At 37.1% G+C, this 25,751-nt stretch overlaps 1 protein-coding gene across 6 annotated transcripts in view; it reads right to left on the bottom strand.

Moving 5' to 3' along the window:
* Positions 1–845: 845 nt before the first annotated feature.
* LOC149549641 (amino acid transporter AVT6A-like) overlaps positions 846–25,751 on the bottom strand; it is a 62,298-nt gene continuing 37,392 nt past the window's right edge. The window contains exons 2-8 of one of the 6 annotated variants that reach the window (XM_089792948.1): positions 8,753–8,869; positions 3,670–3,770; positions 3,074–3,591; positions 2,819–2,971; positions 2,099–2,302; positions 1,484–1,949; positions 846–1,370 (exon numbers count right to left, since the gene is read on the bottom strand). In XM_089792948.1, the coding sequence (XP_089649074.1) occupies positions 1,220–1,370; positions 1,484–1,949; positions 2,099–2,302; positions 2,819–2,971; positions 3,074–3,470 (1,371 nt within the window). In that variant the 5' untranslated portion in view covers positions 3,471–3,591; positions 3,670–3,770; positions 8,753–8,869 and the 3' untranslated portion in view covers positions 846–1,219. Of the gene's footprint in view, positions 1,371–1,483; positions 1,950–2,098; positions 2,303–2,818; positions 2,972–3,073; positions 3,592–3,669; positions 3,771–4,522; positions 4,746–8,693; positions 8,715–8,752; positions 8,870–25,751 lie in introns of those variants that run through there. The other 5 variants (XM_089792951.1, XM_089792947.1, XM_089792949.1 and 2 more) reach the window with 5 other exon arrangements.

The following is a 25,751-nucleotide window of genomic DNA, read 5'->3' as shown; positions in this document are numbered from 1 at the left end:
GAAATTCATTGATTTTCAGAATGTAGAAGCTTGCCTATATATTTCTATTGTTGTACACAGTGTACCAAAAGTTGAAATCAGTGACAATTTGTACCTATATTCTTAGAGTTGGTGCTTTAGGAATGCTAACCTGGGGCTGAGGAATTATGTTTTGAGAAGTTGATGATTTGATAGGGAATTTGGTGAATCCTTGGGGTTGGTGCCCTAAAATATTGTAATTATTTAGCCGTGAGGCTTGGATTAGGACAGTAGATCCTAGCAGTATTACTCACCATAGTTTTTCCCATCTTGTGTTTCCATGTAAAATCTTGTGCATTGTCTCTTCTTGTGGTTGCCTCCCTTTCTGATTTCAGTTTCAATTTCACTTCCTCAGATTGAAATTCTCAAGTTTAGTTTGAAGTTTAAATTGATTAAGAATTAAATCTATATCTACTACTGATTCACCCCCCTCCCCCTATGCCCACCCTCCCAGTAGTAGAAATGTGTTCTTCAAAATGTACCAATGTGCATGGTGCAGATCAGTTGAACTGCACCAGGTGCATCTAAAGTATGTTAAAAGCACAAACTTTCCCTGGTGTGCATTGGTGTGTTTTTGGGTGCGTTTGATATCCATAGTCTTGGGTGCAGCTCAATTTCATTCAAATACATGCAACTCAACTTTGCTAGTAATAACTTTTGAAAGTATTGCCTTAATTGCAATTGAACTGTATTCAGTTATCACATAATATGGATGTAGGTGGTATAGGACCACAATTCTATTCAATTATAAACATCACATTTTCCCAATCCGTGCACTCTAAAACAGTCTTCTGACCTTAACATTAACTAACAAGTCAATGCCTTACTGCTCTACAATCAGGATCACCAGCTTTGCATAGATGAATAATATAATTGTGTTGACAACAACAAAATTGCAGGAAAAGAGCAATACATATACATAGGTTCACATAACCTCTGCTTCCTCCATAATACTGAGGTAGGATGATGCATATGTTACATAATTTGCAGCTACAAATAACATAATCCTATATTTCCTTTTTAAGGGTTTAGAATGTCAATGCCAAATATCTGCGGTTGCACTCTTTTAAGTTATAATACATTATGCTTCTCTGAGCTTGTTCAATTTGTTTTAACTCTCAGTCTCTTTCTGTTCACAACACCCTAATAAAGAATCCTACATATACAGGAGCAGACAAACAATTTTGTAACCTCTATATTCTCATGATGTAGGAGAACTTGGAACTATGCTACTTTTCTTTAGTAACTGATCGATGTCACTGTATACAGCAATTGAACAAGAAATTACTGCCATGATAATCATAAAAAATGCAATAAATTTATCTTTCCTTGTTGAGATGCCACGAGTGTCTCTGCAATAAAAGATTGTCAAGACTCAGCAACAAACAAGAGAAATCCAAATTTCTACACGAACAAGCAATAAAACACATCAAAATAAATCAAAGCATTTTGATTTAGTGACTACCTGAGTACAATTGCACCTGGGAAGATAAAACCCAAGCAAACAGCTGCAGTAGCACCTGTGAATTGAAATGCAAGCCAGATACTGGGAATGAACACAGCACCCACAAAGGCAATTCCAACTAGCCCAGTAGTGATTATGACAAATCTCCAAATATCTGAAGAAAGAGGCTGTGCCGATGGAAAGATAAGTCCATCAAGATTAAGGCGCAAAGCGAAGTGTATCACTGGAAATACAAACATCAGATGGACAGCATAGCTAATACGGACAATATCATTCAGAATATCACTGTAAGGAACTCCTAAATTTGTGTCAAAGTTGGCTAGAACATCATCCATAGTTTGATCTCCAAATAGGGTATAACCAAAAAAACTTGTAGTTATGTATATTGCTGCACATAAGGTAAGTGATGCTTGAACAATTGATTGCATTTGTGAAGAGGTTTCCAATTCACGGTGTATAGGATGAACTGCACAAGCCGTAGATACCAGAAATTGCGTCAAAATCAAATGCTTACCTTTAAGGGCATCCAATCTGGATGGTATGAATTATAAGCTTTGCTTTAATACGTTGTCTAGTAGGCTAACAATAAATGGTTGACACAAAAAATTTATGTACCATTATAGTGACAGAGGTACGCAGTTATCAACACTGGGACGACTGTGAAAATCTTCCACAGTGAAGTCTGATCGACAATAACTGGGAATAACCTTGGCACGTGGATGTCGCCACTGAACAATTTGAAAATTGCAATGCAAGCAGTGATCAGAACAAACAGAACAGCTAATGCCACTGAAATTGCAGAAGTAACTTTCAAGGAATCTGCATGTCCAAGGAAACAAGAACTAAAACAATGATCAAGATTCAAGACTAATAGATGAAATATACTTTTTGCCAAAAATATAATGTACAAGTTTCCAGAATTAAGAAGGGTTTCAAAGGATATTAAAATAATATCAAAGAAAAATTCTCTCCTAACCAGATTTTTTGTTACTACTTATAAGATATGCATTCAAGGACTCCCATTAATTGTTACACAAAAAGTATAACAAAAATGCCCACTGGATAGTTTGAAAGAGATAACTCAGATTCCACTAATAGTTACACAAAAAGCATAGCAGGAATGCTTACTGAATTATCTTCAGAGAAAACTCAGGTTTAACTTATGTTAGCCAGCTGCTGGGATATATCTCTATATAAATTGTCGCTTTGTTAATAACACAAGGTAATCCTAAATGCCAGTTTCTTCCAATGTAAATAATTAAATTGAGAGGAAATATACAAGCCTTCAAGAAAGATTTGACTTCATAATTACTTAAGTTGTAGATATGCGCTTACCTACACGTCTAAAAGATACTAGGGGAACCAAAATGAAAATTGTGGTGAAAAACAGTGTAGCCTTTCTCCCAGTCCACCAGCAGACACCAAACCATTCTTCTAAGATACCAGAATGGTGCATACCATTTGCTGATGTGCCAGAGACAACATCACCTGTCCAGAAAAGGCAAATGCCACTTTAAGAAGAAACTAACAAATTAAGGGATGAACAGACTACTGAGAAAGAAGCCAATCCATATCTTTGCTTGTGCATACCAATGATGATCATGTAGACAATTAGAACACCAAGATTGTTAATTATGACACAGATCTGCAGTAAAACCCTTCCAAGAGGACCAAATGCATCTGCCATGACACCTCCATATGAAGTAGCCTTGCAGGCTCTACTAAACCTCAATAGAATCTCAATGGACACATTTGTCAGAATTCCAACAAGCACAATTAGAGAAATCCCTGGAACAAGTCCTAGAATCTTCATTGTAGCAGGCAATCCCATGATTCCTGCTCCAACAATAGTTGTTGACAGATTAAATACAGCTCCTGAAAATGATGCATTTTTAGAGCCAGAGTCTTTTAGATTATGCTGGCTCTCAGGCAGTAAAGGGGCTTTGCTGTCAATCTGTTCGGACGCCGATACAGTGTCTGAAGTCATCCTTGAAACCTTCTCGCAACACTTGATAACAATTGTTTCTTCAGTTCCTTAGGACACTCACCAACGTGTCTGGTTATCCTTTACAGCACACAACCACCTTTGACTTTGAGCCTTCTGATCCCTACAACATAATGGAATTAGAATAATGTGTTTTCAAATTAAGTATCAACCCTTTTCCATCAAAATTACAGCCACTCACTATCAATGATTGAAAATGCAATTCAGCTACAGGAATCCATGCAACTCCTCGGTGACTGAAAAACATTCAATCTTTCCTTGATCTGCCTCTGGAATCTTTCCCTGATCCACATAAACATATAAAAAATATGCCTAGATGATCAATAAGATGCCTTAGAAAAACAAACTTTTATTTATATGAATCAGGAACCCAACTCTACTGCATTATTTCTCAACAAAACATACGATACAGTAGTACCCATTCTCTATTATTCAATGAAGAAGATTTTGTGTTCAATCTCAACATAATCACACAAAAACAGGTGTTAACTGGAATAATTCATGACATAATGACATTGGATTTCATGGCAAAGCCCCAGGTTTGATTTGAGAAAGATGTGATGATGTTTTCCCTATATTCTGGATGTAGTGCATCTCAACAAACCAGGCTATTCATAAGTACCTGCAAGTTGCAGCAACTTTTCCAGAGACAAGATCCCTTCAAATTTTAAAAAGGAACTGGCTACCATAAAAATACACGATCACAAATAACTCAAACGCTAGAGCATTTTAGTGAAAATCATGATGCAAGCCTATGTTTCAAGTCTTCAAAAGAACCTTTCCCAGATGGTGAAAGAGAGTTAAATGATGGGTAAGCTAGATTTGGCATTGCTTTAAGTGCTAATAATTGAATCCATAAAAAATAAACCCAGTAAAAAATTTAAAACTAAAAGCAAATGACTACTTTTTTTTATTTCTGCTATTGAAATCCATGTATTTAGGAAACAATAAAATAAACTTATACTAGTCACTGAAACTAATCTCTCTACATGATCCTTGATGCTGCCTGGTATTGCTGAAGACCTCAGAATTACCTTGCTGTTGCCTTGCACTGCTGAATACCCTGGAATAACCTTGATGCCACCCTATACTATTGAATAACTCAAAGGGTTTCTGTCCTCATGGGAGACAATTTGAAAAATCCTGAGAATTTTAAAGTGTCAAGTTGCTGTACCCACATCCAATTTCTGTAAGCAGGAATGATGTCTTTCCTCTTCCTAGTGCTACCCATATAATTTCCAACTCAAGTGATCTGTAAAATACAGAAATTAATCTCACATGTAATGTCGTTAATTGACAAACACTCATCAAGAATATAGGGAAATGATTGTATAAATCCTTCAGTTAGTGAAGCTAATTCCTTAAGTTACTAAAATTGATTCCCTACTTAACTGAAGATAAGCTGATGGAATAACTAAAGTGCCCCTTATTTAAATGACACAACTAAAACTAGCTGACAAACTAAAAGAAAAATTAATTGAACAGACCAGTCAACCCCAATCATGTCAACTACCAATAGCTTAGTGTTTGTGGGACAAAACTAGACATTACAAGCCCTCTCCTGAGATTGCATGTCCTCAAGCAAGACAAAGCCAGGTGATTGTGGATATAAGCCCACTCCCAAATGGCATCCTCCTTTTGGTGATGGAAGATCTTATATTAGTATTACCAATTTACCAAGCTTATTAGTAATAACTTGTGCTTCTCGACACTCTGTACCACCATGCCCAGCTCACCTTCTCCCTCATCATAAAAGTATACCTCAATCAAATGCATTTGCCCCTTTCCCAATCACCTTTGTATCAAGTCTTAAGACTCTTTATAGCTAAACATACCTGTCTCCTCTGTGTATCATTGTGGGCCATGTCACATGGCTAAAAACTCTTAAAGTTGTGTCCTACCTCCTGATGACCTACATGATGAGAGGGTACAATACCCAATTTCTGAAAAAAAGATTTGTGTTAGGTCACCTGTGCTTCTATGGTGGCTCCTATTCCCATCTATGATGTTAGACTCTTGAAAGGATTGGCTAGATACAGTATTATCCCAGTCAATTATTCAGAGGAAATATAAGGCAATTAGACAGTTCAAATGGAAAAGCCCTTTCATGGCTTCCTGCAATGAATCTGGGCCAAGGGACTCAACTAAACCTCTAAAGAACTCTTCAATGAAAAGAACAGTAGGTGTCTCTTTGATCTGTCCAGTGCCATTCTTTATATCCTCTGAAATTCTGTCACATAATCATCCACTCAGCCTTGGTGGTATAGTTGTGTGAGCGCCCTGCAGTACTATTTAGGGTCCTGCCTCTCAAATCCATCAGTCATTCTACCACAAAACTCCTCGTAGGTGTTGTGCCCTTCAGTTTCTATGTCATGGGATCACCATTCATGAGCTGGCCTTCAGTTACTAGCTCATGGGATCACCATTCATGAGCAACCCCTTCCAAGTGAAGGATTGTGAAATCAATTGCCTCTTCTTCATATGTAAACTCGATGAAAAGTATGTGTGAGCTTATGGATCCCAATTCTGATTGAAATTTTTTGGAGCCACTGAATGAGTCAACAATGAGCTTTCCTAGCTTTCTTTGTAGGTCTTCGTGAGGCCCATTTGAAAAGGTTTTACATGCACCTTTTGTTATGGTTTTTGTCTTCAGCATACAAAAACTCATGAATTGTGCATTTAGTGCATCCAAGTCTTTTTCCTACTATTTGTTCCTATCTTCATCCTGCATACTTGCTTCTTTCTAGAAAAATATGGCCTTAGGAGCTGATTTTGACAGGTATTCTGGTCCATAGTTGAAGATGCCCCTTGTGCATCACTGTCTAGAGGTGACTAGTATGATCGGTTTTGTTACTTTCCATATTATGAATGATGAGCTCAATGCATTGTTGTTGCCCATCCCCTGGAGAGTTTATTACACCAAATAAGTGTTGCTTCTCCTTTTGTTTGGCATCTTTTGATGCCTCATTTCCCCGTCAATGGCCAATCCTATAACAACCTTGTCACTTGCTAACATGCAGCACAAAAATCTATTAGTTTGGGTTTTCCCTGTTGGATGTTGACGGTAAACATTGTATAGCCGACGGGTAGATTAGAACTGAAAAGTTGCGTGACGGTTGAGTCATCCCTTCGGACAGATATATGTACTTGAACAAAAAGCAAATATTTGGCATCAATCATATCAAATATTGTAGTATCTTCTGTATACACGCGAATAATAAAAGGAATACTTATGTGTTACATGTTCTTGTCTATTCTCTGAATGCATTAATAAACCGTTTACCCTATACTGTAAACATTTGGCGCCATTGCCTATAAGGATCGGGTGCTATGAATGCTGAACACATTGAATAAAGATAGAAATAAGAATCCAGAAGATAACAGCATAAGTGTGGCATGGGAAATATTAAACTGCACACAGCAAAGCGACCGGAGGCACAGACTCCAACAACTCACCGAAGGGTACCGCAGTGGTGTCACAGGATGTTACATCCCAATTTTTGACCTAGCTTGAAATATAGCCGTTGAGTTTCGCATGAAGTCAGTTGACAGTTTAATTTGATATAATCTGGCAAAATGGTAAGATAGTCGTTATGATTTCAAGTGAAGATGACATATTAGTTGATCGCTAATTGCAAATTCATGAAATTGAGATAAAGGCTAATCGTTATTTATGATTAAATAATTTATAATTTAATTACAAAGAAATTTCTTGCAGTGAGCATGTCAAAGGGGTGGAAGCATTGTCAGAAAAGAATTAGGTAGGGCTTCTCCATCACTGGGCAGCCAGGTAGAGGACCCAGTGATTTGAAACAAGATACATATGTGGAACTACATGAGTTATTTAAATAAATAATTTAAATCAAAATAATTGAGTTAAAATATAAAATGTATCTTAAAGGATTTTAATATATCTTTCATCATATTATTTTAATTAATATTTATAAACATGCATATAATATATAAATGATTCGGCACCATTATAATTTAATAAAATGATGTTCATATGAACCTATAAGATTATAATAATGTTCATAATTTAATAATGTTTGGATTATAACTCTATTTTATTATTCCTCGCTTTAAGCCAATTAGCACTTGGTTTGGAATCAATTTAATATTTGGCATTTGGAGCTATTTTATAATCTTTTCCCTTTTTAATCGTTTCCTCTTCTCTTTTATGTTTGTAATCGATTTATTACTTGGGGATCTAAGTCGAATTTATGGTTTGAATTCATAAGGTTTATTGAAACGGATGGAAGCCATAGAGTCGGGCTCTTATTATTTATTGATTAAGTGATGTTGCTTATTAGATTTTAATAATTATAAACTTTTAAAACCTTTATCTTCTTTCTTTCTTTTCCTTCTCCTTTCTTTTTATTCTCTTATTCGATTTGTGCAAGTTTCGAATATGAATCTTGTAACTATAGGAAGACGTAGAGATAGGCTTATTTTATTTAATAGTTTCCTTATTTGACTACCGACATCCATTCTTTCTCCTACGACAATCCATTCTTTCTCCTACGGCATCCATTCTTTTCTCCTACAACCTTCATGTAATCTGAGCAATCGAACTCCCTGTTAGCACCTTTGATTGCAGAGACAACCCGTATGTGCATACTATGCTAGCCGACTGAGATCTCTTGCCACGGGTTCCAGTAAAGTTAGCGGATTCATCTCAATACGCGAGGCTTTATACAGTCGGGTAGAGACACATCATATCCTGTTTGCAATTCGAAACAATATCAACTACCGCAAGTTGTAGAGCAGATTGGCAAATTTAATTCAAGCACAGGCCCATCTCATTGTTTGGTGAAAGTGAGCCACATAAGCTATTGATAAACTTGTATGACCATTTTACTTTCCTTTTATGATAAGAATGTAGGATATAATCTATGAGTCAGCAATTCTAACAATGAATTCTTTGGTGTTAGCAAGTGGAAATAAAACCGTTTTGAATATAGCCTGTCGTTTTTCCATTATTAAGTCTGTTGTAATCTTTTTGGGGTTATCCGACAATAATTACTTGCAGTCTGTCGTAGTCAATAAGAGGAGTAACGATTTCTCTTTCTGTAATAACATACACTGCTTAATATAAGTTAGATGATTTTTCTTTATCCATATACATTTCCAAGTAAGAATTCTCTAAATCATTTAAGTTCAATGACTAAGAAGATTATCATCCAATTGGATAGTAATTACAACCTGATATAATACAAACATCTGATATTGAAATACTGAATACAGTACACCAAGGAAATCACCAGGTGAAATGCCAGAATATGGTGAAGAAGGTGCGAAGTATCATAGTAAATTTAATTTGATAGCACCAAGGAGTCACCAACTTGATGGCCTGAGAAAGGTGAGGAGGTGCAGAGAATCTACAATAAACAAGAATGTCATTAGAATAAGACAATAAAATGATAAATAATAACATTAGATCATGTATGTTTCACTCAAAAGGAATGTTGTCAATTTTGAGATCTTAAAAGAACATAAACATGTAATCATAGAATGTGAAATGACGGTTGAAATAAATTAATGGAGTCGTTCCTTTGAGAAATTCCAAATACCTGGGACTCACCCGGCTGTGTGGCCAAGAAAAAGGGTGACGAGGTGAAAAAGAGGAATCTGTAATAATTGAATCCATATCAATTATGACATTTCAATATTTATCATTTAATATGAATCAATTAATAGCTCATGTAATTCTTGTATTGTGTTTTCCTGCTGCCAAGTCGTATAGTGAGTTAATTATCTGGAAGCCCGATAGATGGCAAGATGACCCTTGCCTATTCCGGGTAGGGAGGGCCTTTCTTGTTAGAGATTCTGTGGGAATATGTTGTGGTCCCTCACAATGTTTCACCTCTTTCAAGATGTCGAATATGCGTCAAACAGAGATAAGCCATACATTCAATTGTTTATCGGAAACAGGTATTATCATTTTTTATTTATGAGGTAAGATTTTTTTGAAGTATTTCATTGTTATCATCATTTTACTTTCATATATATAAATAATGAATATAAGTATATTTTCTAAACTTGAGATACTATCACAGTTAAGTAATCAAAGGAAAAGGAATCTGAAGCCCTAATTGATTTGAGAGATGACTGGAACCCTAAAGGAAATAGTGGTATCAGAACCCTAATTGAATCCATGGTATTGGAAGCCCTATTTGAATTCGTGGTAGCGGAAGCCCTAAGTGAGATAGCGGTATCAAAAGCCCTAAAAGGAACCGAAGGTAAATGATGCCCTAATTGATACAGTGGTATGTGATGCCCTAATTTAAAATATAGTGGTATTTATTTAAAATTATCATTTGATTTTATGATAGCGGTTTGTAGATGATAGTCATCATATGAAATTGTTATAGTGTATTTGTGGACTAACCCGGGTGGTTGCAGAAGCATCCCTAGTTTGATTCAAACTCAGTTTTCTGATGTATGTGGTTTTCAATTTCTATAGTAATTTCATTTAATGGTAATTCAAGTTTTTAGTTAAGAAATTTTGTATAACTGTTTTTAACAGGAAATCTTATTCACATGAACATGAATGATATAACTATCTTCCTATGAAACGAAGTAGTAACTGTATTACTTGAGTATGTTGAATCATAAATTAGACCCGGGAAAATGAGATGCTCCACAGGAGGTGACCACAATACCACGGGAGCACTGACGAACAGAGTGCAGTCGCCAAGTTGATCGAGGGACAGGTTGATAGAAGAAGCCCGAGAAAGGCAAAGGGTGATCGAAGGAACAAAGGAAGCATTGGCAAATTGGTGTACACCAAGAGGGGATCCGAACGGAAGGGAAAGGACCACCACGGCTTGGAGTGTCGAAGGAACATGAGCGTGGGGGTGAACTCTTTGTCCCTGATACACCTGACGAGCAAATACAGTTTGGTCGAAACAACCAAGTCCTTGAGGAAGCCTTCATGCCACTCGAAAATGTAGGTGTTTGTAACGTAGGTGTTCAGAGCGGTACAGGAGTACAAAACAACGCAGGTACCGACAGCAACGCACAACAAAAGAAAGGGTATCGATGGCTGGTCCAAAGGAAAAGTTACCAAATTTCGATGGGGATGGCACGGCTGACTCAATCAGACATTGCAAAACTTGCAAAATGATTTGGACAGCGAATGGAGAAAACGACCATGACGAATGGGCAAGGCAATTTCCAGCCACCTTACGAGGAGTAGCAATCGATTGGTTTTGTGACACCGACCCGGCAAAGCTAACATCATGGGAAAACATAAAGAAGGAATTTATTACAGAGTTTCAACTACTACGAGACAACAATGAGGTAGTAGCAAAAATCTACACCACAAAACAAGGAAGAAATGAAATAGTCTATGCATATGCTGGAAAACTAAAAGAATTAGTAAATAAAATGGAAAATAAGCCAGTAGACGGGCTGAAAAAGAGATGGTTCATAGAAGGACTATGCCTAGAGTTAAAAAGGAAAATGAAAATTGTACCGCCATCATTGTACACTAAAGTGTACAATCGAGCGATGGACCTAGAGAGTGAACAGAAAACAAAGAAAAAGAAAAAGAAAAGCAAATCATCTGACTCGGATGAATCCTCTTTTGAGGATAGCAATAGTGATGAAAAGAGCAATAAGAAGGTCCGAGCCCTCTAGAAGGATATGATCAGGATGCTGAAAGAGTTTAAGAATATGCAGAAAGGGAATAGCCAGACCAAAGAAAATGAGCTATGGTGTATAGGATGCAAGACAAAAGGTCACACTAAGGGATCCTGTTCGAAGAATCAGTTATGTAATATTTGCCAAATTGTGGGACATTCCACAAAGGAATGCCCGTTCAATATGAAAACAAGAGGACATCAACAAGTACTCTTGACATAGGAAGCCTCCACGTTAGGAGGGAATGGAAACACAAACAATGACGATGCCACCTTGGGTGGGTACAGAAACAACAAAAGGGGACAAAACAACAACAATAATAACAATAATAATGGGGGCTGCAGTCGGATTCAGTATGATGCGAACAGCCGACCAATGGTTCAATGTCGGGCATGCAACTTATAGAGCCACTTTGCACAAAACTGTACAATGACGAACACACCACAGTTGTTATGCAAATGGTGTGGTCCTGAAGACCATGAAGATGCCAAGTGCCCGAAATTGAAATCAAGAGTGAACTTGATCAACATCAAATCAGGAATGGAAAAAGAGGAAGTCCTAGCAATTACACGTAAACAAGCAAAGCTGTACCCAAACCCAATGGAAGAAAAGAAGAGACTAGAAGAAGCATAGGTAGAAATTAAGAAGGGGATGCAGACAGAGAAATCACAAACTAAGAAGGGGGACACTGAGGGTACCTCAATGAGGAACTACACAGAACAAAACATCATAAGGTGGATATTACAAATTGAAGTGCCAGTAAAATTAAATAATCTGATCCTCACAATGCCCCAACTACAAACGGCACTCACAAACATGGCCTCGGTTGCTAAACTACCAGAAGAACCTAGGAAGGAGAAGGGAAGCAGAACAAGCGCAGCAGAACAAATGCTGCTAGCCCTCACATCAGGAAGGCATCTGACGGTCATAGAAATGGGTATATTAGGAACGATCCTCTCAGACACAATTGTGGACGAAGGTTCCGGGGTAAATGTCCTACCAAAAGATACTTGGAAGAAGTTGGGACAGCCAACATTGTGGCCACCCACGTTCCAATTGCTAACTGCAGACCAACATGGCATTAAGCCTCTAGGGATCCTGATGGCACAACTAGTAATGATTGCAACATAGTCGTTCCTGCTCGACTTTGTAGTCATCCCGCTAAAAAGAGGGGGATATGACACCATTCTTGGATGAGGATGGCTCATACAAGCAAAGGTTAAACATGACTGGAAGAAGAATACACTATCAATGGAGAGCAAAGGACGGAGATTTATTATTGATTTACACACAAAAATGGTGGGAGAAGAAGCCGAATCATCCGATTCAGAAGGAGAGGACAAAGGTAAGAAGCAAATGGAACCAGATGAGGAAGGAGTCCTACGGTTGGAAGGTGGGTCAAATGATGAAAACCTAGACTCGGTGAACGACCTTTTCCACTGGAGGATTACGAGCTCTTTTCAAGCTATAATATGTTAAGGGTCGACAAAAGTGAGAAGGGAGAGGAAAATGAATGTCCAAAAGAATACAAAGAAGTGGAAGAAGGGAAGGCAGTTACGGCTAAAGTTGAAGGGAAGAACATACTGTGCAAACCCAGCAAAAGGAAAGATTCCACCGTACAGTACACGCTGAACAGACTGTGTGGAAAGAAAAGGTTAACACTACACGGATTTAGTAGAAAGGGATCGACGACAAGGAAAACACATCGTACAGTCTGCACAGGAAACAAAGAGGAAGGGTTTAATATAAACTGCAGTTGTACAGCGTGAAGGTTCTAGAATCAAGAATACAGTTATTGATGGCAAGGAGTGGCAGCTAACGAAATTCATGGTATGGGCCATGAAGGTTACATAGAACAGGCATAAGCATGGCATGACAAGCACTTGAAGTTGAACAGATTTCAATTGGGACAACTAGTGCTAAAGTATAATGGGTGCAACGAGATCAGACCAGGAAAATTAAAAATAAAGTGGGTCGGGCCATATAAAATTTGCGAAGTGGGCAATAAGAAAGCAATAAAATTATGGACGCTCGACGGGAAGGAAGTAGCCGATGCAGTGAATGGGTCGAAGCTAAAAGACTCATGAAAGAAATAACGCACCTACATGGACGAACAATTGAGAGACTGTATAAAAGTAGTAATTTTAAAATTTTAATGTATATATGTAAATGTAGATAATATATAAAGTTGAGCATATTTTCTAAGTACGGACCTGGAAGTAATAAAGTAATGAGTATAAAGAACAAGATTATTACCGTATGGCTTTGGAAATCCTTATAGTAGCATGAAAAAGGTAGATTGGGAAGAAGGAAAAGCAACCACCGTACGGTCCTAGGAGTATAAGAAAGTGAGCGCACAGACATAAGTGAGGAACAAAGACATAGTACGAACAAGCGTCAAAAGGAATTTTGGCTGTATGGGCACATGTGGAGGAGAATAGAAGGGAGTACGGTTGCCATAAAACAGGGCCGTACGGCTTGTCAGGAGCATAAGCAAGAAAGGAAGGCAGTAAAATAAAAATAAAAATGTTGTACAACCTAGGATGTCGTACGGCTAGGCAAAAGACGACAAGAAATCACAGGTGATCCACCGTATGGCCAGACAAGAGAAGATATTGTACATGACACATTGTACGGCTCAAGAGAAGGGAATAAGCAAGTAACAACCAGCTAGTAAATTGGACCATACGAACTCAAGGAGAGCACAAGTTAATGCATCGTACGGCCTTAAGGAAAGCGCATGGACCATACGGCCCTGTATAGGAGATGATACATGGACCATACGACCCTGTATAGGAGATGACAACCGATCCACCGTACGGCTAAACAGAAGAATAGAAATTCCACAGGCAGTACATGATACACTGTACAGAAAGGGAGACAAAGAAAAGAGGTGACAGGAAGTAGCACGCCTGGGGCTCTGGCCCAGGACCCTGCAAGGGCGCTGCCCCTTGGCCCCACTAGGGGCGATGCCCCCTAAACCCCCAGTCAGTTCAATTATCAGTCGTGGGAAGTGTGACCAGTTGATAAGACTTGGAACTGCCGCAAGCATGGAGTGTTTGTATGCCAGAGGTGGAGAGAGCACTGGAGGAAGTCTTTCAAGAGGGGTGATACGCTTTGAGGCACTCGGAGTAGGTGTTGGACGGAAGGTTGTCTTGGTGGATGCATAGAGAGCTCGGGAGGAGCTGATCATCCAGTTGGAGGTAGTAGAGCAACACTTGGCAGTGTACCCAGGCGTTGGAAGCAGAAAAGGCGACATGGGTGGCTATCAAGGTCAGCTTGGCTAAGCTGACAGTATTGTGTTAGCGAAGGTTACAGATGCAACGTGTTTTGGAGACCAGTTTGGTGCAGACACAGGATGAATGTGAAAGCGGTGTGATGGAAAAAGTCTATCCCATTATAGTTAGTCACAGTTAGTGTATTCTATTTTGTTAATCTGTCTCAGATATTTTATAATTGTCGTCTAGAGATGACTTTTCTTTTTGGGGGGAATGATGTCGGTAAACATTGTATAGCCGACAGGTAGATTAGAACCGAAAGGTTGCGTGACAGTTGAGTCACCCCTTCAAACAGATATATGTACTTGAACAAAAAGCAAACATTTGGCATCAATCATATCGAATATTGTAGCATCTTCTATATACATGCGAATAATAAAAGGAATACTTATGTGTTACATGTTCTTGTCTATTGTCTGAATGCATTAATAAACCGTTTACTCTGTATGGTAAACATTGGATAGCTTCTTTGTTTTAAATAATATATGTTTTTTTGTTTTATCACATACTACAATGACGCAATCTAAATATACTAAACAGACGAATGTCAATTATGAGTATAATTATGACCTCTATAGGAGATTGTCCTCACAATCATTAAGGTTTTCATTGGAGGTCCTCGCACTTAAATGCATGTGCACAAAACGGATTCCTAAAGGAACTTATTAAGAGTAGATGATGCACCTTGAATGGACATTCACCTTTTTCTATCCATCACAACAGTAATAAGTCAGCCATAATGTAACTTTGAAAGTCCAAATTTGATCAATGATTACAAGTAAGAAAAGTTTCACTTCTCAAAATTATGGTGCCAAAACCAACCATTGACGGCATTACCACATGTTTGAGAGCTGTGAAGAGAACGGAAACGGGGGCAAGAATCCTACAGAGAAAATGATAGATCTGAAAATATGACAAACACAAGAAAAGAGTGGCGGAAGGATGAGAGGTGTGATAAGATGAATATCAAAATAATAGTCTTATTTTAGTTTATAATGATCAATTAAGATATTAGGATAGCTTTTAGTAACTTTCTTGCATTCTTCAGTTAAGCTTTTTTTTTCCCACTTTTATGAGTTGTCAATGTTATCCGTATGGAAAGATCTCTATAATATCTTATTCAAGGAGAATTTCACTCATGGGTTTAATATCACATCTTTTAAAAATTTCATGCTATCAAAGCTCAGGATTGAAAACCTCAGGATCAGTTAAGTGTGTCCATTTCACAGTACGTGGTAATGATGAATTGCACACATGTATACAGGGAATTATTTTTCTAATAAAAATCATACTTCCTTTTTTAACATTTTAATTAAAATGTGGGTCATGGCTTTTGATTGCTGAGAATCTTGTTTCCTTTCTGAGAAAAAAAGTGTCACAACTGCCAAATGGAGGTCCCTTGGAGCTCATAAATTGTGGGTTTTCTGAGGAAAATTCGCACCTCTTTTCTGCAAAAATGCGGCACCGCTGTTGTCTAAAAATAATGGATTTTCTGTACAAAAAAATTGCACATCGGGGTTTTCTTCTCTTTTGGGGATTTATACTTTGAAATTGTGGTGTTTTAAGGCGTTTTTGCACTGTGACCTGTTCTTTCTGTCACTTACAGTGTTTTCAGTCTTTGCCCTTTTAGGGTTTCTAGGCCACACTATTTTTCTTTAGGCTGCATAAAGGTTTGTTTCTGCAAGTTCTTTTTCCTTTTTAATTAAAAACAAGGGTTTTCTACTCAACTAGGGTGTACTGGATCTTCTGCAACTTTTTCACATCTGCAAGGGCTTCTCTATTGTGCACCCTAAGGTTTTAGACTTCAATTTTGCAACAGTTTTTCAGCTTCTAAACTTTTTCGTCTTGTTTTCACTAAAAATCCAAGGTGTTTGGTTTTCCTAAAAAATTCAGTCATAACTATTGTTAACCTCATTTTCTATGACATCAGATGGCAGGAGGGATGGTTGATTGCCTGACATCATGTTGGAACCAGAGGTTCAGATGCCTATAAACATCAGATGCTCACAATCTTCAAGTACATGTGCCTTAACCACATTGTTCTTGGTATGACCATTCATCCAACAAGTGTGAGTAAAGACCAAGACAAATTTGATGAGCGTAATTATGAAGTTGTTATGCCCATAAACTTATTTTTCAATGATGAAATGCTTCCAGAAGTTCCCTCCGGCAAGACTTTTGCATAAATTTGGACTCATCTAAATCTATGTGCAAACAATCCAATAACAGCAGGGCATTCTTCCTTAAAACATGTTCTCAATAGTGGTGGATGAGAAATTGTCTTTGTAGGATCACTTGATGAAAATCAAAGACATTCATAGTCAATTGGATGCCATTGGTTGCAAGATGGAAGAAGATATCATCCTCATAACACTGAAAATCTTACCACTGTCCTATGAACATTTCATTGAAACTCTCAAAATCACGTCTACCAATGTTGACCTGAAGATTTGTACAACAAACTCTTGCAACAAGACAGATGGAAAAAGCTGTTCGATAGCAGTAGTGATTTAGTAAGGATGGCACAGGCTTTTCCTACCAAGGACAAGGGCAAAGGCAAGTTCACTCAACAGGAAGGACATGGAAAACCTGACAACTCTTCAAAGAGACTGATGACTATCAAATGTCATATGAAAACCACTGCAAAAAGCGGTTGGCTAATTAAAAATCCAAACAGAGAGAGTCTCAATAGAAGGCTCCCACAAAGAGTATTCAAAGAAGAATTTAGACTTCTATGCCTTGATGGCCAAATGACCAGCGGATCATGCAAGGTCTTCTGCATGTTATATTGATTCAAGAGCATCTTGACATATTAAAAACAAAAAAAGTTTGGTTCATGGAGTATAAGGCTTGCTCAGATTTGGTCATCTTTGGTGGTGGTGAAGAGTATATAGTTGTTGCTATAAGCAATGTTTAGATAACCGTTGGAGGGAGAAATCTCATTTTTCTCAATGTATACTGTATTTTGGGTGTGGAGCTTAATTTTCTCTCAATGAATCAATTTATGAGTTGTTGTCCCAAGTTGGACGCCATGTTCACTGCACATAAGTGCCATATTGTTGACAAGGACCCCAGAAGTCCATTGCGCTCATCAAAGATCATGGGTTCTATCAGCTTGCTGACACTAGAGAGGTTTAGAAACAGACATTGGGTACAAGGAGTTTTTCTTCTATCAGTACTCATCGGCATCAATGCTATAAGCATCTCACCTATCTTCTCTTCCTAGTTGTCTCAAAAGAAAATGGTAGAAGCCTTACCTAAGATTCAACAACAATACAAGGGTTTCGTAGAGCTTGCCAAGTTGGAAGCATCATAGAACTCCATTTTTGGAATGACAAACTTGGAGAGCGTCAAAGGTCCTTAAGCTAGTTCATGCAAATGTTTGTGGACCAATGAGTAGTGTAAAAGTCACTGGTCCTAGGTAATTTTCTCCTATTCGTTGATGATTTTGGAAGTAAAATATGGGAGTTTTTTCCTCATGGACAAATCAAATCTGTTTAATGAATTTCAAAAGTTCAAATCTATGTTACCCCAAGTTTTTGGGATGGGATGGCAGGGCACAGCGGGACAAGTTTTCGGGACGGAAAAATATAGGAAAATTTTAAAATATCCTTTGATATTTGCAAATATACATGTCATTTATAGGAAACTAAGCCAAAGCATGTCATTTAAACATTATAGACCCTTAACATACACCATTTGAATGCCATCTAGGAAACAATAACCAATTCAATAGTCAATATGTATTAAAATTTAACTCTACTCTATGATGCATTCATAAAACAGTTTCAATTGTCAATATGTGAACAAGAAAATAAGTTTGGCAGTGAACACTATTATGGAAATCTGAAAATCTAAATATGCCCAAAGACTAGAGGGCCACCATAAAGTTTCATCATCATGTTCACGTTCAACATAAAAGAAAAATATAGACAAATGAAGCAAATTGCTGCTCCTATTCTGCTTCTACCACCATGGCATCAAAATCAGAGTCCTCATTCTCACTGTCATGCCTACAGGAAGTGTAGTCTCATCCAATGGAACACCAATAAATCTTGGTGTTGTCTCATCCTCATCTATCTGGGCCACAACCTCATTTTTAATTTTTTATGTGCTTTTACATCCCCCATTTTTTCCTGTGACGTCTTTCTGTTTCCTACGTTACTTTGGATTTTGGAGACGTGTGGGGGATGTCCCATACCTGTCCCCCTATCTTGGGGGCATCCCCATTCTGGAAACTCTGAGTTTTTGGGAAGGGACGCGTCCCTGGGTAACATAGGCTTAAATCATTATCTAAAAGATAGTCAAGTTCTCCAATCATCACTCCTCGGTCTAATAATGGGGATGAGTTTTGTCCCAATGAGTTCACTGACTTCTATTCTAAACACGTCAATTTACAACACCTTATACCCCTTAATAAAATGGTGAAGTTGAGAAGAGGAACTATACTATTATGAAATGGCCTAATCTATGTTGGAGAACAAGAATGTTCCAAAGAAGTTTTAGGCTGAGGCATTTTACACAATAGTGTACCTTCTTAATAGGTCTCCAAAACAAACAATCAAGAAGACTCTAGAGGAAGCATGGTTTGGGAGGAATTTGGGAGGAAACCAAAAATTAACCATCTTAATGGTTTTGGTTCTATTGCATATATTTGGATTCTTGAAGAGAACCAAACTTGACTCCAAAAGTCAAAAGTTAATGCTTAAAGGGTATAGTGACAATCATAAAGTGAACAGGCTAATTGGTGTGGACACTAATTGCCTACGATACAACATGGATGTAGTAGTTAATGGACTTGAGACTTTTAGCTCTCCTCAAACATCAACAGTCTTGACAATCAGTGTTACATCCCAATTTTAGACCCAATTTTAAAATGTTCATATAGCCATTGAGGTTTCACATGAAGTTAGTTGATAGTTGAAATTTTTTATAATCATGTGAAATGGTAAGACAGTTAATCGTTATAATTTTATATGAAGATGACATGCTAGTTAACCGTTATGATGATATTTTTAGGCTATTGCAGATGGTTATTTATCATGAATTCATGGGAATTGAAAAGGTGGTTAGCCATTACGATCATTTAAGAATGGAGAATTTCCTTGTAGGGAGGCATGTCGAAGGGGTGGAAGCATTGTCAGAAAAGAATTAGGCACAGGGACAACATCATCACTAGGAAAATGGGTATGAATCTTGAACCACCATGGTTGAGGACCTAGCGACTTGTATAACAAGATACAATCATTAGACACACATGAGCTATTGAATAATCTTTAAAACATTTTAACATTTTAACTTAAACAAAGTACATACCTTTAATGGTTTATAATCGACATTCTCATCACTTCATTATAATATATATTTATGTACGTGCACATAGATATAAAAATAAGGTGACACCATAGTATTATTTTACACAATATTATATCGATTAAAATACGTACATTTAAATGCGTGTACACCATGGGTGGATAAAGAAGATAAAATAATCTTCCAGGTGAAACATGTATTTAGATATACATACTTAATAGGCATAGCCTTGGATAAACATTAAATATGATGCCATCTTAATAATATATATGTGTGTGTGTGTGTGTGTAAGTAAATATATATGTATATAACTTTATAAAATATCCTTTTTGATAAGTAACCTTCGAATCCTCTTCCATATTTATTTATTTTCTTTTAAGACATTTTTCTTCTCTTTTAAACTGCTCAAGAGTTACGGCTTCTTGGAAGCTTTTGATATTTTTGAATGTCTCCTTATTTGTGGAAGTCGGGAGAGTCCAAAGACATTATTCTTTTCCCACGATTTTACCTTTGTTCACCTACGTTATTTCCTTTTTGTTGCAAGTGATTTCAGACCAGTCGTAATTTATATATACTCTGAGTTTTGCATTCGGATTGCTCACATCAAAGGAACCGGCTGCTTAAAGAAAAAGCCAGTCTCACATCTTTTATTTCAGACCAGGTTAGGTGGTCAGCCTTCCATATTCAGATTGCTATATGTTCTTTAAAACTGCTTTCAAATTTACAACAGAAAGGAATGTGTCCATGAAATTCTATACATTACTTTTGAGTTGCACAATCGAATGGATATTCGATGAGTCTAATCTTTATATGTTGAGTCAAGCCCAAATGTATATGATATGTTCATATATCTTCCTATGAATGTGAATTAGTATTGTATTTCATTGAGATGTTAGTTGATAACTAAGGCTTGGAAAAAGTGGTTGTTACAATCAGCCTTTGAAAGGTACAGATTTCAGCATTTAGCTTCCATTTTCTGCACCTTAAGGTGATGATTACGATGATTCCAAACTTGTGGAATTTCCTAGGCAAGTACCAGTATTAGAAGATTTTCTTTAGGAAATCCTAGATTGACATCCAATACAAGGCAGCCCAAGTCATACTGACCATATTGATATTAATATGAAGGTGTTTCTAAATGTGACCTAAGTGGTGAGAAAAAATCAGTGGTGATGTTTGAAATGATGAATTGGTTGAGGGTTGTTTATTCTGAGCTAAGAGTAAGAAAAATACAATTCAGCTTTGTTCTTATGGTTATCATTCAAAGTGTGTATGAACCCCAGGGTTTTTTAGAGGCAAAAGGAAAACCTGAATGGGAAATGGCTTTGGAATCTGGACATCACAGTCTTTTGGAAAATGATATTCAGGGTCCTTTTAGCTCTCCCACTAGAAAAGAAATCCATTGACCACAAGTGGTTGTATAAAGTCAAGCACAAATGTGATGGAACACTTGACAAACACAAATCATAATTGGTGGCTAAACAATTCTTGCAAAGAGGAGGTGTAGGTTCCCAAAACCACAGATTGGAAATCTAGGAGTGAATTCTCAAATAGGATCACCAAATCCATTCTGGCCAACAAACGGAACAATTCAAATTCCCCTGCACTTCAGGCTTCACTACACCTAGGCAGGTGAGCCTTTACTTCAAACCTAATCACCTAGTTCAAAGCTCTTCTATAGTGAATTTAGTCTTTATGAGGCACGGTCCTCAAACTCTATCAAATAAAGTTGAATGCTCAACGTTTGAAGTGATTGAATGTTTTGTATAATATTTGTCAATAATTGATTAGATGCTTGCAAGAAGGGAGTATGTAGTTTCCTAACTTCAATTAATAATTCCAATAATTATATTCCAATGATTTCAAAAGACTAGTGTCTTAATTTTTTCGGGCAACAGAGTCAACTATTATGAAGATTATTATGTACAACTGTACGAGACAATATTTATTTTAAATATCATCAATTACCCCTGAGCTCTACAACAGATACCTTTAAAATGCAATTCTATGCTAGCCAAAAGGAAGTTAACTTCTTAGGTGGGAAGTCTAATCAGCCAAAGACGTCAAAACTTCATATGTTTCACACTATTCCCTATTTGTTGAACACAAAATGCGGAAAATATTCAATGCAAAAATAAAACCCTATCAGAATAATTCAATAATCTATTTATTGATCATAAAGTATGAATTCACATTTTAAATGCAAGCTCTTTGCCTTGAATATTAACAAAAGGGCCTTTTACTTATTACTAAAATATAATATTTGAATTACATTAAAGTCACGCTTTAAAATTTAATTTTCCCTTTACAAGTGAATATATCCCTTACATGTTTCTCCTATAATGTCTTCTTTTTTCTTCCGAATATATGTCTTGTTTCTTCTTACAAATGAAACATTTCTTACTTATACATTATATATTGTGTGACCTTTGAAAGAGTTGGGTTTCTTTTTTAATAAACTAACCTAATAATATTTTAAATCATATCAAATATGATAATATATTCTTGATTAATATGTTCCATTTGAAACACACGATAATCATTCCTAGAAATGACACTTTTGAAATAGAAGAGGACTCAATTGCTTTCAACCATCCCGCACACATGACTGACTAGTTTGGACGCAACTTTAATAACTTCATCTCTACCAATGAATCATTAACAATATCTCAATATTATGATGCCCGACGACTTCAACATTGCTTCCTTTGACGTCATTGCTTAACTAGATCGCATCTGTCCTTCCTTCCATCATTTTGCATAGAAGTCGCTCTTTCTATGCGTAGAATCTCCCTCCAGGTGATGGTCGTTGTGTATTGATTCATCTCTAACGTTGCCTAGTCCTTAATACTTTTATTCGATAAACAACCAACTTGATGGAGCGATACATTGTGAAAACGCAAAACCTTCAATTCCTTCTGGTGCAATGGCAGAATCCCTAAATGTTTGCAATTTTTGTTTCAATACAACCAAACACTTGAACTTGCACGGGGATATCTTATCAATCCTTCGTCCTAAAATTGGATTATGATCAATAGTATTCCTTATAAATGTCGTTCTGATTGGCTTTCATTTGGGCCTCTTTCTCTTTGTTGTTCAAGGCAAAAACTTGTGATCCATTTGCTGGATTCGAATCTTGAGATATGCTAATCATAACGAGATATTGACCACTGATAGTGCCCATAAACCTCTGCTCTAGAGATTCTTCATCCTTGAAGTTGGGGCGCATCTTGAATCTTATGCCAACTGAGACATTGTTATTATCACATCCATATATTTATCATAAGGAATAATAAATTCTAAAGGACTCATTCTTGACTTGCAGTATACATGGTTCATGTGTATAGGATTCTAGAAAAAGATGACTAAGCCATAACATTTAGGATTAAGCATACTGATATTGTCTCTATCATTTTGAAGAACTAGAAATGTGGCAGCGTTTCTTGTTATTCGGGAGATGATAAAAATTTTGCAGAGTATTATATTCAATCAAGAATCGTGCTGAAATCGCGTGAATCGCCGATTCAGCGATCAGATTCATGCACACCAATTTTTTTGGTGTTGGAAATCATGATCGGCAATTTCATCGGGTAAATCGCCTGAATCGCATGTATCGGCGATTCACTCAAAAAAACGCTTGAATCGCCATCAGAAATCACAAAAAATCGGCTAGCAACAGCAAGCATGTTTAGTTGGAAATAATAAAAAAATCACTTATGTTTTTGCTTTCTTTTTTACCTTTCCTCTTTGTTATAACTCTAAAGGGCCTTCTAATTGTTAAGCATGACTAGAACAAAGGAGAAGAGAAAAGAAGAACCATAGGTTATAAAAAAAAATTTTAAAAATGACAACAAATAACAAATGTTTAGAATGCATAACGGACGATGCCCAAGGGAAGGGAAAGACATAATCAGGTAGTAAAACATTAGCGGTTCCTAGAAAGAGTGTGGGATCAGAAGAAAATCACAAAAACACTGTGTTCCATGTAGTTTTGTGTGGGTTTCAGAGTGCTAATTTGGTCTTGGCGGCTGGGGCGCTGCCCCTCGACGTCGCCCTGTATCGCGACAGGGAGCGCGCCTAGGGCGTTGCCCCAGGACCCTGCGAGGGCGCTGCCCCTCAACCCCACTGGCGGCATTGCCCCTTAGACCCCCAGTCACTACGGTTATCAGTCGTGGGAAGTCTGACCAGTTGATAAGACCTGAAGCTGTTGGAGGCATGGAGTGTCTATGGTGGAGAGAACAACAGAGCAAGCCTTTCGAGAGGGGTGATATGCTTTGAAGCACTTGGAGTAGGTGTTGGATGTGAAGCTGTCTTATAAAAACTCTTTACCCCATGTGGTAAACACAAACTTCCATGTTTATATATGTTAAGTTTCAACTTCTATTTGATGATGTTATAGTGTGTTTAAGTTATATTCAATAAAGGGTGCATGAAATAAGTCTTAAATTGTTAAAATCTCTACATTTAAAGGGTTTTTTCAAATTTGCCGATTCATCGTCGATTCACCGGCGATTCACCCCCGATTCATGATTCGATTCGGCCGTGCCGATTCCGATTCTCGTTACTATGATATTCATAATTACTAATGAGTTCCTGAGTTGAACATCCTGACAATTGGATAGGTGCATGACTTTGTGAAATCAAATAAGGCCATATAGGGCTATAGCAGGTAGCAAATGAATTTATTCTTTCAGATCAAACAGGTACTGACAGATTAATAAACAAGTATGATGATGTAACTTGAGTATGATTTTTTATCAAAAGATGTATGATGTTCTGCTGCAACTTTTCACAGTCCAGTTCCTATGATCAATCCATCTAGGAGAACAAAATGCAACATCAGCATCAACATATTCTAAGTGTTAAATATCATTCAAAATAAGAGAATAAATAACACCATATATTGGAACCAACCACCTGCACAGAACATTGTATCCTGTTCCAAGGCAGAAAAATATACCCCTTAAAGGATAATACAAAAATTGAAATAGAGAACTAGAGAGTGTTCAAAATGGAGGTCCTAATTTGTGAAAATTTGCGCTCCATCCAAAGGAATAGACTATAAAGAGACCTTTGCAACTACTGAAAAAATGAGCACCATTCATAATTCGGCTGGATAGTCCATCAAATAGGCATCCAGAATGCTTTCCTCAATGGAGATTTGGAGGAAGTATAGATTACCTAGCCTCAAGGTTTTCAGGTTACAGGAGAGAAGCATCAAGTATGCAGGCTAATGGAAGCTCTTTATGGCCTAAAACAGGCATCTAGGTCATGGTACATAAAGATCGACGGATATTTGGATGAACAAGGGTTTCAGAGAAGTCCTTCAGATCCAAATTAATATGTCAATTGCATAGATAATGATATCATTCTTCTTGTCATTTATGTAGATGGCATCATCATTATTGATAGTGGGGCACAGTTGTATGAATAAATCAAATGGAATTCGTGTCAAGCTATTGATATGGCAGACTTAGGTCTTTTGCATTATTGTCCAAGTGTAAAAATTTGGTAGACAGGTGGTGGTATTTTTTAATTTTCAGTCTAAAATATGCGAGGAGTTTGAAAGACCAGTTTAGACATGAAAATGTCTCAAGCAGATCCTTTACCCTTGTTTTGACAATGCATGTCGAGCTTCATTGTCATTTTATTTCCAACTCGTAAAAGATGGATCAGAAATGTTGCAGTATGTTCCAACTCAAGATCTGACTGCAGATATTCTTTCCAAGTCCTTGAGTCCAGACACGTGTAAAATTTTGGGACAAACTTGGTGTGGTAATAGATTGCCATTACTGGAGGGCATTAATATAGTCTTATTTAGTATATTAATGGTCAATTATGATATTTGAATACTTTTTAGTAATGTATTCTTCAGTTAAGCTCTTATCCTTCACTTTTCCAAATCGTCAAACTAATCAGTCATGTAAAGATCTTTGTAATCTCTTGTTTAAGGAGACTTTCACTCCTTACTTTAATGTCAAATCTGATGGAGCCCTAAAATTCAAAATTTTAGGCATCCATTTGA

This window comes from Cupressus sempervirens, chromosome 7 (genome assembly GCF_028749045.1).
Source record: "Cupressus sempervirens isolate cs-2001-9-10 chromosome 7, ASM2874904v1, whole genome shotgun sequence".
Taxonomy (NCBI): domain Eukaryota; kingdom Viridiplantae; phylum Streptophyta; class Pinopsida; order Cupressales; family Cupressaceae; genus Cupressus; species Cupressus sempervirens.
This window is presented reverse-complemented; position numbering and strand designations above follow the sequence as displayed.